The 13,831-nt window shown below is 42.7% G+C and overlaps 2 protein-coding genes across 2 annotated transcripts; both read right to left on the reverse strand.

Moving 5' to 3' along the window:
- Window positions 1-8,742: 8,742 nt before the first annotated feature.
- Window positions 8,743-9,940, reverse strand: B0T23DRAFT_153336 (uncharacterized protein). The gene has a single exon (XM_062832578.1). It carries the CDS (start codon window positions 9,690-9,692, stop codon window positions 8,847-8,849), a length of 846 nt encoding a protein of 281 aa, XP_062693422.1. The 5' UTR covers window positions 9,693-9,940; the 3' UTR covers window positions 8,743-8,846.
- Window positions 9,941-10,493: 553 nt separating this feature from the next.
- On the reverse strand, window positions 10,494-13,421 carry B0T23DRAFT_153334 (uncharacterized protein). The gene has a single exon (XM_062832577.1). The coding sequence runs from the start codon at window positions 13,017-13,019 to the stop codon at window positions 10,518-10,520; it is 2,502 nt and encodes an 833-aa protein (XP_062693423.1). The 5' UTR covers window positions 13,020-13,421; the 3' UTR covers window positions 10,494-10,517.
- Between the last annotated feature and the right edge of the window lie 410 nt (window positions 13,422-13,831).

Here is a 13,831-nt window from a genome sequence, read left to right on the forward strand (position 1 = left end):
TTTTAATTGGTAGATATAGGCTAGGGGCCCACTTTATATATATTTAGCTTTGGATGGTGCGTTGTGTACGACTCGGGACGAATCTTTTTGTACCGGGGGGGTAATATTACGGCACTGGCGGATCGGGCCCAGTCGTGGCACAGTACGATGACCGGCACGGTAGGTATCGGCCGTATACATAGGCCGCCCAGGCTCTAGGTCAAAACCCTAAACGCAGAGCGCACCTTTACACGTTTCCCTCTTTTCTTCTTCATCTTATAATTCTACTATAGACCTAGAATCAACGTGTTAGCTTGCCTCTCGTAACCACGTCGCTCGTAACATCGGGTATAAAGGAGTTTATAGCGTTATTTGTAGAAATAAAAAAGACGGTGAGATCGCTGGGCGTAGAGATAGGAGTATACAAGGAATCGGATAGGGAGGAGGACAGTATAGTAAAATTAAAGGACGTAACGAAGTTATTTAAACAATTTCCAAATCTCGGAATTGGAGGACAGTAATAATAGATATAGACGCCGATAATTACAATTTATAACGCAAATTTCTATAACCCCGGCGGATAAAGCGGATATAATACCAATACGGGCTATAATTCTAATAATGTAGAATATAATTCCAACGGTCCCGGATATAACTCCGGAATGTCTAACTATAATAATAGGGGAAACGGGGGCTATAATAGATCGATATTAAGAATATACTATAATAATAGTAATTATAATAACGGTTAATCCCGCCCCCTACCTAAGATTTCTAATTCCTAGGATCTTTGGAAGTACGGATTATCGCCACACAGAACGTACTAGTATAACAACTATGCAAACCTATAGGGCGATTACATAGATTCGCAATATTCGTTCCTAAGAATTGAGAATTGGATAAAGATAGCTAACCGTCGGAAAAGAATATAGTTAATAAAAGTAAATAATACTACAATTCTAAGTTCGAACTAAACTCAAAGTTAATAAATTTAAAACTAGCTATAGTAGAACCAAAGCTAACGGAATAATAGCGCGCACAATACCCCACAAAATCACCAGAAAACAATACATAGAATAACGAACTGGCGTATAAATTTCGAATATTACAAAGGCTCTTTGGATAAAATCCGCATATTAGAGAGAAAGGCGAAAACTAAAGGAATATAATTACTAAAAACCGAACAAGAAAAAATAAAGCGAAAATCAACTACCGTAGTAGAAAGAAATATTATAGTAAATACTCGCGCTTTCAATAATTTGCGTAAGGACGCGCCCTACAAACTAAGAAAGAAGACGGCCTAAAATTTAACGGTTATTATAGAAAATACTCTGAATAAAATAAAAGAAAGAGAGAAATAGGCAGAATCTCTTCAGTAGAATACTAGAGAAATAAATATCGATATAGGAGATATTTTCGGTAAAGAGGAATTTCCTAGAGACTTTGCGGAAGCCCCCGATGCGGTGCCGCCAATAATATAAAATAAGAAATATCGGGAGAAAACTTTGGATCCAACGTTAAAAATTACTAAATAACCACTACAAAAAAAAGGATTAATACTCTAGCTGGTTATAAAACCGAAAATAGTAAAACCGGTTATAATAGGAGATAATAATCCGAAACCAACTAAACCACACCTAACGGCTATTGTAATAGGATTAATAGAAGTTTCGGAGAAAATTAAAAACCCCCCTCCAAAAATTATATAAAATATTATTAAGGAGATAGATTAATAAACTAAAGAGATTCTAGAGAAGGCCGAAGAAATTTTAAGAATAAGGTATGCCCGGTTATATATCAAAGGTCTAGAAGAATACAGTATCGAACTATTCGATATTAGAAAAATCTTAGTAGATATAAATCTTCCTATTAATATTCTTTAACTCTTCAACGCCGCACCAAAAATTAGAATAAATTTTACAAAATCTATTACGGCAACCCAAAAAACAAATAAAGGAAGGAAGCTATTAAGGAAATAAATTAGAGCGTGCTTATTCGAAGCTATCGAATACAATACTATAAATTTAAATTAGAGGAAGCAGGTAATAAATACCGGCCTAAATACTAAAGAGTTCGGAAAAGTAAATATTAACTTCGTTAAAGGGTTTATTTGCAGAATAAAATCATTATTTATTTTATTAAATAGTAGAGCTACAATAGAATATATTAGTGTACTATTTACGAGAAAATTGGGATTAATAATTAGGAAATTTCTATAGCTATAGAGGGTGGCGTTAGCGAACGATACGGTTAATACAATTAATAATTGGGCTATAGTTAAAGTGAATATTAATAGGATTATGTGTGCAATAATAGCAATAGTATATAGGAGCGGAACTTACTGTAATTTTATACTATCTCAAATATAGCTTTTAAGAGTTAGAGCGATATAGGATTAGGGAGAGAGAAATATCATATTATATAGGAAGGAAGGCGCAGTAAAGAAGATTCCCTTTTATATAAAAGAGAAGTCGAAGGATTTGGCGATATTAGCACTAGGCTAGGAAGAGAGCTTAGGTAAAATAATAAAGAAAAGAGAAATTGTAAGGGATATAAAGGTAAAGGGAGGTAAGGCAAAGGATAATAAGGAGGTATCGGACGCTAAGGGAAATAAAACGAATAGAAAAATATCAGAAATCTTAGAGGGATTGGAAAGTATTATTATCCTCTATTCATATTTAGAAAGAATAGGAATAATAAAGAAAATAGAGGGTATCCCAACTACAATTTAATTCTCAACTCAGGGAAAAATTATAGTTTAATAAATAAGGCTCAAACCGATTAAACCTCCTTATATAAAGAGCCGGCCTAAAAGCCGGGGAATTCATTATTATTACTATTATAAATAGGCAAAATATCTTTAAAAATAGAACGCGCTATCCTAACATCCATAGAATATATAAACAATATTCCCCGCTACTTCAATAATAATAATAAAATAAAATTCTCTATTACTTCGAGGGCGCTTTAGAAAAGAAAGACTATTACTAGGATATTCGAAAGAAGTCCTACTCCACTATCCTTAATAATCCGAAGTTTTCTTCTAGAAAAGTCGATATTAGCGACTATTGAAGGAAAATTAAAGAAGATCGAAAATTATTTTTTAATAGTTCTAGCGATAATAAGAGACGGTAAAAACCCGGCAGATATTCCGAAACTAAGTTTGGAATAAAGAATAAATAAATTATTGAACGCCGATTCTTTAACTAAATTCGTACTCCGAACTACTAAATACTAGGAACCGGAAAACGAAACGACAACCAAGAAATATCGAAATATACTAGCGCGAAACCTAATAAATATAAATACATTATAGGCTTCCGACGCCTATAGATAAAACTAAATAATTAATTTAATCGAGAGAGTCCGTATATATATTATCGACTATAATGCTCTATTAATCAAAGTATCGGGAGTAAAGGTTTTTAGAAAGCTTCACCTCAAGAATAAAAATATTGAACTTCGGATGAAAGATACGATAAGGCGGGACGGCCTACTAGTTTAAACCTTATATAGTAATAAAGAAATAGCTTCATTTAGAATCAGAATTCAAGCCCGATTTTTAATATCGGAGGTAGAAGTACCGGTCTTAGGGTTATATATAGGGAAGCAACAAAGCAAGGGAAATACCTTCAAAATCTGGAAATTCCCGCAAAATCGTATATTTACTATAAAAAGTATAGATAATATTAATATTTAGTGGAACAAATATAGTATAACAATTAGGGATTGGGCCGATACCCTAAATAAAGTCGAATTAATAAAAAGACTTTATTATTCCTAGAAAGATTATTTCGCACTATCGTTGCAAGACTTAATAAAAATAGAAATTATAGAATATACTATTAACCTTATAGAAAATTTTCGACCTTAAACTTTTCGACCTATCTAATATTTAAAGGATATAAGGGCATTCGTAGAAAAAATATTCCTAGTAATAAAAGAAGCGGATATAATTTTCTATACTAACTCCCTATATATTATAAATATACTTCACCCCCCTAAACCCAATATAAAAATAAGGAGAGAACGAAGAACTATCTATAATTTCCGCCCTATAAACGCTAATACTATTAAATCGGCATATCCGTATTACAATATAAAAACTAGCGTAGATAACTTATTCGTTAATAGAATAGCGGTAATATCTACAACGGACGCGAAAAATGGATATTAGGCTATAGGAATAAGACCGGGATATTAATAAACAACTAGAATACGGACGCCGTACGGGATATTCCTATATAACCGAATACCTTAGGGAATAAAAAATTCAATAATAACATATACTAGGATAGGAGATATAGCTTTTAGAGCCCATCTACCGAAAATAGCGGTTCTAAATAAAAAAATATATAATAAATATAATAACTCAGTAAACGGATTCCAAGAGAATAATAAAGGCAATTTCAATACTACTTACAATTAAGTAAAATCGAAAGCCGGAAAACTAAATAATAAGGAAGTTCAAAAATTAAAAAGGGAAGGGAAAGAAATATTATACTTTCCCGTAGAACTATCAATCTTAGGATATAACACAGATATAGCCAATACGCTATCCATTTATATCGATAATTATTGTATAGTTAATATAGATTTTTAAATATACTTATAATTCCTATTAAAAAAATATTTTCCGTATATAGCCTTCAAACCTATCCTACTAGCGGGGGATAAAACAAAATTTTTTATAAAGGATGCCGAAACATTAGGTTTCTATATCCGTAAAGGAAAAATTTTACTAATTAAGAAGTATAAATAAAAATTCTGGAGATAAGTAAATAAATAGTAAAAGGAACCGCCAAAAATATAGGAAGAAATTTAAGAACTAACATACCTAATACCATTTATACGTAAATATATCCCCGGCCGAACGGACCTAGTTCGAGTACTATATAATGCCTTCTATATCCGAATACTAAAGAAAACAGCGAAAGGAGGAAAATCTATATAGATTAAAGTAGTTAGGAGAGATAACCCGGAGTAGGGGGAAACCCAAATAGTAGTAATAAAAAATATATACAAAGCTATCGAAAATAACGTTCTAATTAGAATTAATTACGGTAGAGGAATTTATATTACAATAGATGTGTCTAGAACGGGAACGGGGGTAGTAATATTCTAAATTAATAAAAAAGAACCCGTAAAAAAATATAATAAGAAGAAATACTAGAAGGATATAAAAATTAATATATTTATATTATAGAACCTAATAAACATAGAATTTCGATATAATAACCCTAAAAGAGAAATATTAATAATAGTAAAAATATTAAAAGAAACCCAATAAATAATTCAAATATCGGAATTTCCAATCTATATTTATACCGATCATACCTCTATTATCGATACTATAAATACAAGGTTAATAATTTACTCTAAAGTTTCCAAATAAATTAATATAGTAACGGAATTTAATATATATTTTCACCATCGCCCAAATATAGATAAAATAATCCGAATCGCTAATAGCCTATTACGACTAACCCCGAAACTCTACAACTCTCTAAGAGCCGAATTGGGGAGGGAGTTACTAATAAAGGGAATAGAAATTATTAATTAGGGAGATATAGTACTACTATTTTCCTTTAGCAAAGAGAATATTATAGATTTTAAATATTCGGAGCCGGGTAGGCTAGAATAATATAGAAACATCATCTCTTAATTCTTCGCCGGGGATAAAGGTTTACAATATTAGAGGAAACTAGAAAGAAGAAAAATCAAGAATAGAACAACCCATTTTTATATACTAGAAGGAAAACTACTACAATTCAATATAAACAATACTCTAACGGAATATATAATTCCTAGAGAACGTGAGCGAATATTACGAAGAGCACACAACGGCTATAGACATTATTCTACCGAAGTAACGTCCCGAGAACTCCGAAGGAGGTTCTAGTAGCCGATATAAGCGGTAAACGTAATTAATTTCTATTAGAATTGCTAAATTTACTAATAATATTCGAAAAAACAACCGGCAGCCGTCCTAAGAATTATTACTGTGTTTTAACCGATAGGGCTATTCGGTATCGATTTCTTAGGACTACTTTCTCCGAAATTAAAGGATAGGAAAGAATTCATATTAATAAACGTCGATTACTTTTTACACTTTATACTAGCAACAGCATTAGAAGAGGCTACGGTATTAATAATCGCCAATACGTTATTATATATATAGTTCCCAATTTTAGGATAACTATAATAGACTTATTCGGACAACAGGAAGCACTTCCGAAACGAAGTACTAAAAGCTATCTTAACGAACCATAGGACGGAGATACTATTCGGCCTAGTAACGAGTCCCAAATTAACGGGCATAATTGAAAAATATATTAGCTTAATTGTGAACCAACTGCGAAAATAGGGAATATTGAGAAATAGTAAGAATTTAGGAGTGTAGCCGGCCGTGTTGCCATCTATAGTTAGCATATTAAATGCCAGGTTTGTATTAAGTATTAGAACCATACCCTCCAAGGCCATATTAGAATTCTAGCCGGAATACATCGAATTTACTAATAAAACAACTAAGTAATGTGAAATCTTAAAATAAAAGTCGGAGGAAGACGAGGAAAGTTACAATAGAGTATTATCTTTTATAAGTAAGAGGAAAGAGGAAAGAGCGAAAGTAGAGGATAAATATATATCAAAAGCGGTGAGGAACGGGGATAAAAAGCCACGGAGGTAGTTTTGTATGGGGGATTGGGTATAGGAGTAGAATCGAGATAAGATTTATTTAAAGTTTAAACCTTTATAAGTGGGGCCGTAAGTAATAATAGAAGTAATAACCCTATAATTATACGAAGTAAAGTATATTAATAGGAAGGGAGTGAGGAGGAAGTTATATATAGATTATATTAAGGAATATAGGGGGCGTATAGAGTGGGCGGAAGACAATACTTTATAAGAGATTAGCGAGGTGGATGTAGTATTGATTAAAGAATTGAAGAAGTAGGATATAAAGGCGGGGTTTGGAGAGGAAGTTTTATTGTATCCGGGGGAGGAAGTTTTATTGTATCCGGGGGAGACTATTTAGAATCGAGCGAATGGGAGGTTTTGGTGGGAGCGGTTTACTTCGAGGACGAAGCTATTTTGAGAAGGGTTAGGAGGGTGCTAAGACCCACTTATTATAGTCACGTGCTCTCTGGAACTCTTCACCTATTTAAGACTAGCTTGGGTGGGGTTCTTCGGAATCTTTTCCCTTTTCTTCTCTTTAGCCTACTTTACACGAATAAAGAACCATCACATTTTAGATCTAATCCACCCGGGCAGACCCGAACTCTAGTCTATATTCTACAGAGACACTCGAAGGGTTTAACGGCTTCCCAGTGCATTGTATAATCAAAAAGATGACGAATGAATAAACCATACCCAAAAGAGTTCAGACACCCGCTTTTCCTTTTCTTTTTCTTTTTCTCTTTTTTCCCCCCTTTCTACAAGAACTTCACTTCCCTCTTTTTGCTGCTGCAAGATACGTATGGATTGCTTGCTTGATGGTACAAGCTGGCCGTTGGTGGGTGGTAACAGTTTGGATAAAATGACCCTAGAATAACCCAACCTGGCTGTTGGTGTTGTACTTACTAAAGAGATGTTGGAGACGGGATTTGGTGGGGTTGTGAGTTACTAAAGTTGATTTCTAGTGTACACTTCTGAAAAGCGTACAGGACTGGACGGGGATGGAAGGACGGGGGCATGTTGTAACTATTCAGCAGGTGTTGAATGTTCTCTAGATGTGATTTAAGGTATCAAAAAAATTGATACAAGCGTGGCGTAGAGATATTGGTGTAGTGAAGTCGAAGAAAGGTGTGAACAGTGATTACCATGCGAAGAAAGAAGAGAGGAGTCTGTGGGATGGACGCGCACTTGACACACTTAGTTAGCAGAGAGACGCAAAAGACTGAGGCAAAGACTCGATCGTCGGTCGTGAAGGTGAGACGAGCAAAAGGTCAGTTTTCTGGGGAGTTGCTTTGTACAGCAGTCCTTGAAGCATCGCCCTCAAGCGCTCTTGCCAATTCCAGCCGATGTATCTTTCATGTTCCCAGTCGTGTTTGCGCATTCATGGAACAATCACGACAACGGAGGAAAGCGCGACCCAACTTCAGCGGACTTTTACCCAGACCCGGTTTTGGACTGGAGGGCAGGTGCGAATGTCATGCGTATCTGCCTGCATGATGGCAGCGAGGCGGCATCTCCAATCGCTGCACGTCCGCATCACCATTTGCACCATTTTCACTGCGCCCTACACGAAACATCCATCGTCCGCGGGCTCCCTCGATTCTAATCAATTTCCATTGTTTCTTGTTTCCAGGCTTCAACTACCTTGACTTGAACAACATCAACTGCCGCGAAACTTGGTAGACTCCACTCCCTCGCCCACTCATCCACTTCCTTGTCCGCCCCCATTGGCAATTCCAACAAGCTCCCTTCAATTAGAATGCTGTATCAGGACCCCGAGTTCCATAATCGCTCCTTCATCATTAGCCGGACAATTAGCGATGTGTTTATCATAGCACTAAAGGCGAAAAGACGCTTTGAAGCGGCCGCTATCCTGACCGCTTTCCAGAAGTTAGCACATCACGGACACTCGTCAATTCCAATGCCGACAATGAGGTACGGCGCAAGAACAAGACCCCATGTGTGTCACATGATGCTGAAATAACACAGCTCTCCATGTTAGTGGACTACGCTTTCTCTCAATCCTCAATTCTTTTCCCCCAAAGGCACCGTATCCTCATGGCATTTGCCGCAATGGAGAGCACACTTCTTTACACTTGGAGAACTAGGTAAGCTTCCTTGGACAAATGTGCATCAACAAGCTAACATTTCGTGGAGACACTGGACAGAAAGATAACAAACCAACGACCAACCTATTTACCACGAAGCTTTTGCCCAATGCCCACGACGGATTTGTTGGTTTTGCCATAGCAGCGTAACCAATAAAGTCTGAGGGCGGTAACAACAACCATGAGGGTCCAACGGTCGCCCATCTCCCCTGAAGCAGCCGCCCCCTTCAGCTCCAACACAAACAAGTGGTTAACAGACATTACATTGCAAAACGTAAGGTCGGCGAGTACCTCGATTTCCTCTTGTGTCGAATAGGAGGATGAAGCTGAGGTGGACGAGGGTGGCGGCCGAACGAGAATAAACCGGGCGTGCTGGGTGTTGGTTTTGTCCTTCCCGGTCAACTTCCTCCACTCAAATTCCTCGCGACTTTTCATCTTAAGGCCGACCTCAATGGAGAATCGGAACAATACGGTACCGTCGCTGGTCTTTTTGGCGTACATGATTTCGGTAACCAAGTCGCGGGGGTTCTTGACCTCGACGTCCGGCGGCGGCGGCAGCATGATGAGACTCTTAACGCTAAAAGTCGACATCAAAAGGGGTTCTCGGTCTTCGTCGCCGGCGGCCGCCAGGATAGGGGCCTTGGTCCCCGTCCCGTTCCGGAGGTAGAGGCCCGGCCTGAAATGGAGCGGTCCTCTGGGGGTAAGGCCGTGGTGGATCTCAACGACGTATAAGAAGTCGCTCTTGTCCGCACCACAGAGCTTTAATGTGGTCACTGCGTCAATGACACCAGAAAAGTTGCCGTAGAGATTGATGACCGGAGGGAACGGGCGGTATCCCGAAAACCATGCTGCAGGCATCCTGCTCGATGCCGGACGGACGTCGTCGTCGTCGTCGTCGTCCAGCGATGTTATGCTCTCGGTGCTATGCATGATGCGGACCCAAGCTGTTATTGACTATGGAAATGGTTCAATGTTTGGTGAGTAGAACATGAAGCGAGCAAAGAAATGCCAAAGGCCGCCCCGCGCTGGCTTTATCGCCGAGGCCACACAGTCAAACGGGTAACGCCATGGTGCCAACGGCTAAAGAGACACTGAGCAGCTGATGCACTCGATACCGTATTTCCGCTGCAACTATGAACCAACAGTCAGTTTTGGGGAGATCAGGGTAACATCAGAAATTCGCCTGCCTAATTCTGGAGCCTTGGAGCCAACAAATCGCTGCTGCGGATTGGACCCCGGCTGAGGCATTTTTGCAATGAAGAAGTCGGACCACGTCGCGAGGAAACATGTGAATCCGGTTGGTCACCAACAGAGTCGGACCACCTTTAGCGGAGCAGATTATACGAGCTTGAGTTCCTGTTCTCCAACCTACCCCCACTGATTGCTGGAATGCTGCCTTCTGGCAGTTGATTCTGTGTACTGTTGGATGCTCCTAGGCATCCTACCCCTATTATGCCTGAAAACACCATTACATGCACCGAACTGGGTACTTCCAGAGGTTTCCCACCGCCAGTTTTCCACCCCCTTCTCCGTTCCCCTGCCAACCCCAATGCTTCATTCGCCAAATTCTCTTCAAGAGGCCCTGTCATGTTCTTCTTCTCCGAAGCTCCATGGCATCATAATGCTGATAAGCTCCATGTACCCGTCTTTTAGGTGCACGCTGAGACCTGCGCTTTCGCCTCAAATGTCACAATATACAATCAGTTGAGTGCCTAGTCCCCCGTGATAGGTATACAAGACTTCTATTTAGCAAAATCAGCTGGCCGGTACCGCGGGGAGAATACTCCACAAGTGATCCTTGGTCCCATTATCCTCAAACTGCACGATATCCGCGCCATTAGCAGTCGACATGCCATCCACGCCAACAAAGAGACCGCTATTCTTATTCTTGAGCAAGAAAAGGCCGTTCCCTTGGGAGACGACTCGCCAAAGATGGTCGCTAGTGCCGTTATCTTCATACTGCTGAAGCACAGCGCTATTAGCAGTTGACGCGCCCTGCACGCCCAGCAAGAGACCACTATTGAGGTTCCTGATCTTGAACCAGCCGCCCGGGGCGCGCACAAACTCCCACAGGTGGTCGCGTGTGCCGTTGTCGTCGTACTGCTGGATGTTGGCGCTGTTGGCCGTCGACATGCCGGCAACCCCCATGAGCTTGCCACTGTTCTCGTTGCGCAGCTGGAACACGGCCGGGGTCCAGACTTCAAACTCGGACAGCCCCCAGCCGTTTCCGGCACCTGGGTTGGGTGCGATCACGCGCAGTTGCGAGGTGACGATGGTCGGAAAGGTGATCTTGGTCTGGCTGTTGGAGGTAGCAGCGGACATGGACCCCCCGCTGCGTTGCTGGTCAGGCACCGTGAGCCAGGCGTTGCCGGTCCAATACTGGAGGTCGTAGCTGGCGGGCCGCCGAACGCCACCGCCGTCGTCGTAAAAGTACAACCTGACGTCCGACACGGCCTGAGGTCGCCGGAGGTCTAAAGCGAAGTAGTCTCGCGCATTGGGACTGCCGTAGGAGGTCCAGCGGCTGTTCTCTGGGATTCCAGTGCGCCAGATAATGCCGTCGATGGCTCGCCAGACGTCGTCGTACGGAGAGGTGTAGGAGGCAGAGGGCGTGGTGCCCTGGGGGAACTTTTGGCCATTTGCGGCGATGTTGACCTGGGAAGAAATCGTCTGGGCCACAACGGGCCCGACATTGACTGTCAGAGACCCCAAAGTGCTACGGCTGCCGGCGAGGCTGCCGTCGACATATACCCGCAGGCCTTGGCCCTGGCCATAGTAAGACCCGGTGCTGTCCCACAGAACGGTCACGCTATGGCCGTGGTAGGCAGCGTTCTCGAGTGCGAAATGGTCCCATGAGGACGGCGCCAATGGGTTCACCACCAAGGTGTCGTCAGGCTGAGCACGCAGGCCGATGAGGCCGGCGATGATGTTGTCCACAAAGGTGGAATGGTTGTAGTCCTCGCTGTGGTCGTGGGTGTCATACATCCAGACATCTGCATCAGGATCATGCGCCTCGGCCACATAGGGCTGCCCGTTCTTGTATTGTGTCGCAGCGTACCCTCTCAACAAGCTGAGGTAGTCTGCCGCGGAAAAGTACGTCTGCGCAGGATAGTCGTTCAGCAGATTTTCCACCGCCGTCAACGTCTGTGAGGTGGCAAAAGGCCACGAGGGTCCGTCCCATCGGCAGCACGTAGCGGCTTCGTGCATATACCACTTGCTGCGGCGCTCAGCCGTCGTGGGCCCATACCTGGCGGAAAAGCCCTGGGGGTCCTTCAGCTGCGCAAAGGCTGCCGAGTGACTGGCGGCCGTGGGCAAGTTGAACATCCACGGCAGATAGCCCATGATCTCGCGCGTCGTCAACAGCGCTCCAGACGGATTATTGTCACGGGCCCTGTGCTTGTAGAAGTGGGCGTTCGTGTCCCACAATATCTGCTGCACCGCCTTCTGCAACGCATCAGCGCGCTGTGTGTACTCCGTGTTGAGGTCCCGATTGCCGGCTAGGGCGGCAATGGCGGCAATAGCGCGCGCATCACCATACTGGTACGAGTTGATGGTCGGTCGGTAACCCGCACCGCCATGGTACGGGTCGCTTGACTCGTACGACGCAGCTGTGTACTCGGTGGCGTCCCAGACCGGAACCTGCCAGTACAGCCCAAGGGAGCTGTTGAAGTGGTTGTCCCATCCACGGTACTGCTTAACCAGGTTTTCCAGCTGGCCCACGACAAAGTCGCGATCGCCTGTAGTCAGATACTGCCGCCAGAGGGCCGTCGCAGCCCAAAAACTGTACTCGTGGGCCCAGTCGCGAGTATCGGCGTTGACATTATCTGAGGTGGGCTTGGAAAAGGTGCCGGGACCGGATAGCCAGTAGTTGACTATGTCCTGGCCGTACTGGTGGTTGCGCAGCCAGCGGCTCTCGGTTATGTGATGGCCGGCAGCGGCTACCACGCCGCCGTAGGGGGCGCCGTAGTCAACTGGGTGCAGGAACTCGCTTGCCATGTACCCGTACTGGGCACCGGTGTAAACGAGATGCTCCTTGTAGGTTTGGCAACGGTAGTAGTACACTGCTTGGATTTGGGCGTCAGGGACGTCGAGAAAAGGGATGTTTTCTTCGAACCAGTCTGGATCTTCACGGCCGGTCAATAGCGAGGTGTGGTTGAGGAAGTTGGTTCCCAACGCTGCTATGGGTCGGGAGAGTAGCGTTAGGGCAAAGACGACACTCATGCCCATGCCCACGCCGCTTGGGGCATGCATGGTAGGCATGAGAATTACTTTCACCGACTGCTGTGGAAGTGGAAGATATGGAACGAAGACAAAGATGAGCGAAAGGATCTGTTAAATTGAAGATACGGAGAAGGGAATAAGGGAGTGAATGAGGTTCACGAGGTTATGAACATGACCTGTGTGGGAAACGATAGGATGTCGACAAGACTGGCACGATGATAGCCGTGTTCAACTTTCAACAGATGCCGTGGATGAATACGGGGTTTAAGAAACAGTCAAGACATTTAGAGTTACCTACGTGTAGCAAGAGAGGTCGACAAAGACATACCGGGATTCAAAAAGACATTATAGGTACGGGGGATAGAAGAGGCCAGGAGGTTCGTACCTCTATGATCAGAATCGAAGAGGGACCCCAAGCTGACCGGAGTCCACCTCAGCATGAGATTGATCTACCCCATCTCGCCACGGCGGACGTAGTTACGACATCAATCCCCAGGGATAATAACTGCCTGCCGCCTTTCAATGTCGGAGGTAGTAGGTGTACCTACTTAACTCCAGGCGGTCGGTTTCCTCGGTTCGCCAGCGAGATTCGATGCGGGAGTTGCATGTTGGAGGCAGAGGTGAGATCAGGGTGTCCTTGAGATCCTCCAAATGAGCCGGCCGCCCCTGTTCTTTCCTAGTCTCTATCACTTAACCTCCGTCGACAACGCTTCAGCGGACCCGCCCCACAAATATGTGGGTCTCCCCTCCTCGAACTTTTGTGCTAGGTAGGGTGGGGTGGGTTTTGGAGGTTAAGTGGGTCTGAGAACTGAGACTATTCTTTCCCCGTACTTGTCCAGACCCATGCCGCT

The sequence above is a fragment of the Neurospora hispaniola genome, assembly GCF_033458365.1.
Source record: "Neurospora hispaniola strain FGSC 10403 chromosome Unknown B0T23scaffold_4, whole genome shotgun sequence".
NCBI classification, from domain to species: Eukaryota; Fungi; Ascomycota; class Sordariomycetes; order Sordariales; family Sordariaceae; genus Neurospora; species Neurospora hispaniola.

What these genes read in the sequence shown, in the direction of transcription:
- B0T23DRAFT_153336 (XM_062832578.1), bottom strand. Translation starts at nt 9,692, where the DNA reads ATGCATAGCACCGAGAGCATAACATCGCTGGACGACGACGACGACGAC.
- B0T23DRAFT_153334 (XM_062832577.1), bottom strand. Translation starts at nt 13,019, where the DNA reads ATGCCTACCATGCATGCCCCAAGCGGCGTGGGCATGGGCATGAGTGTC.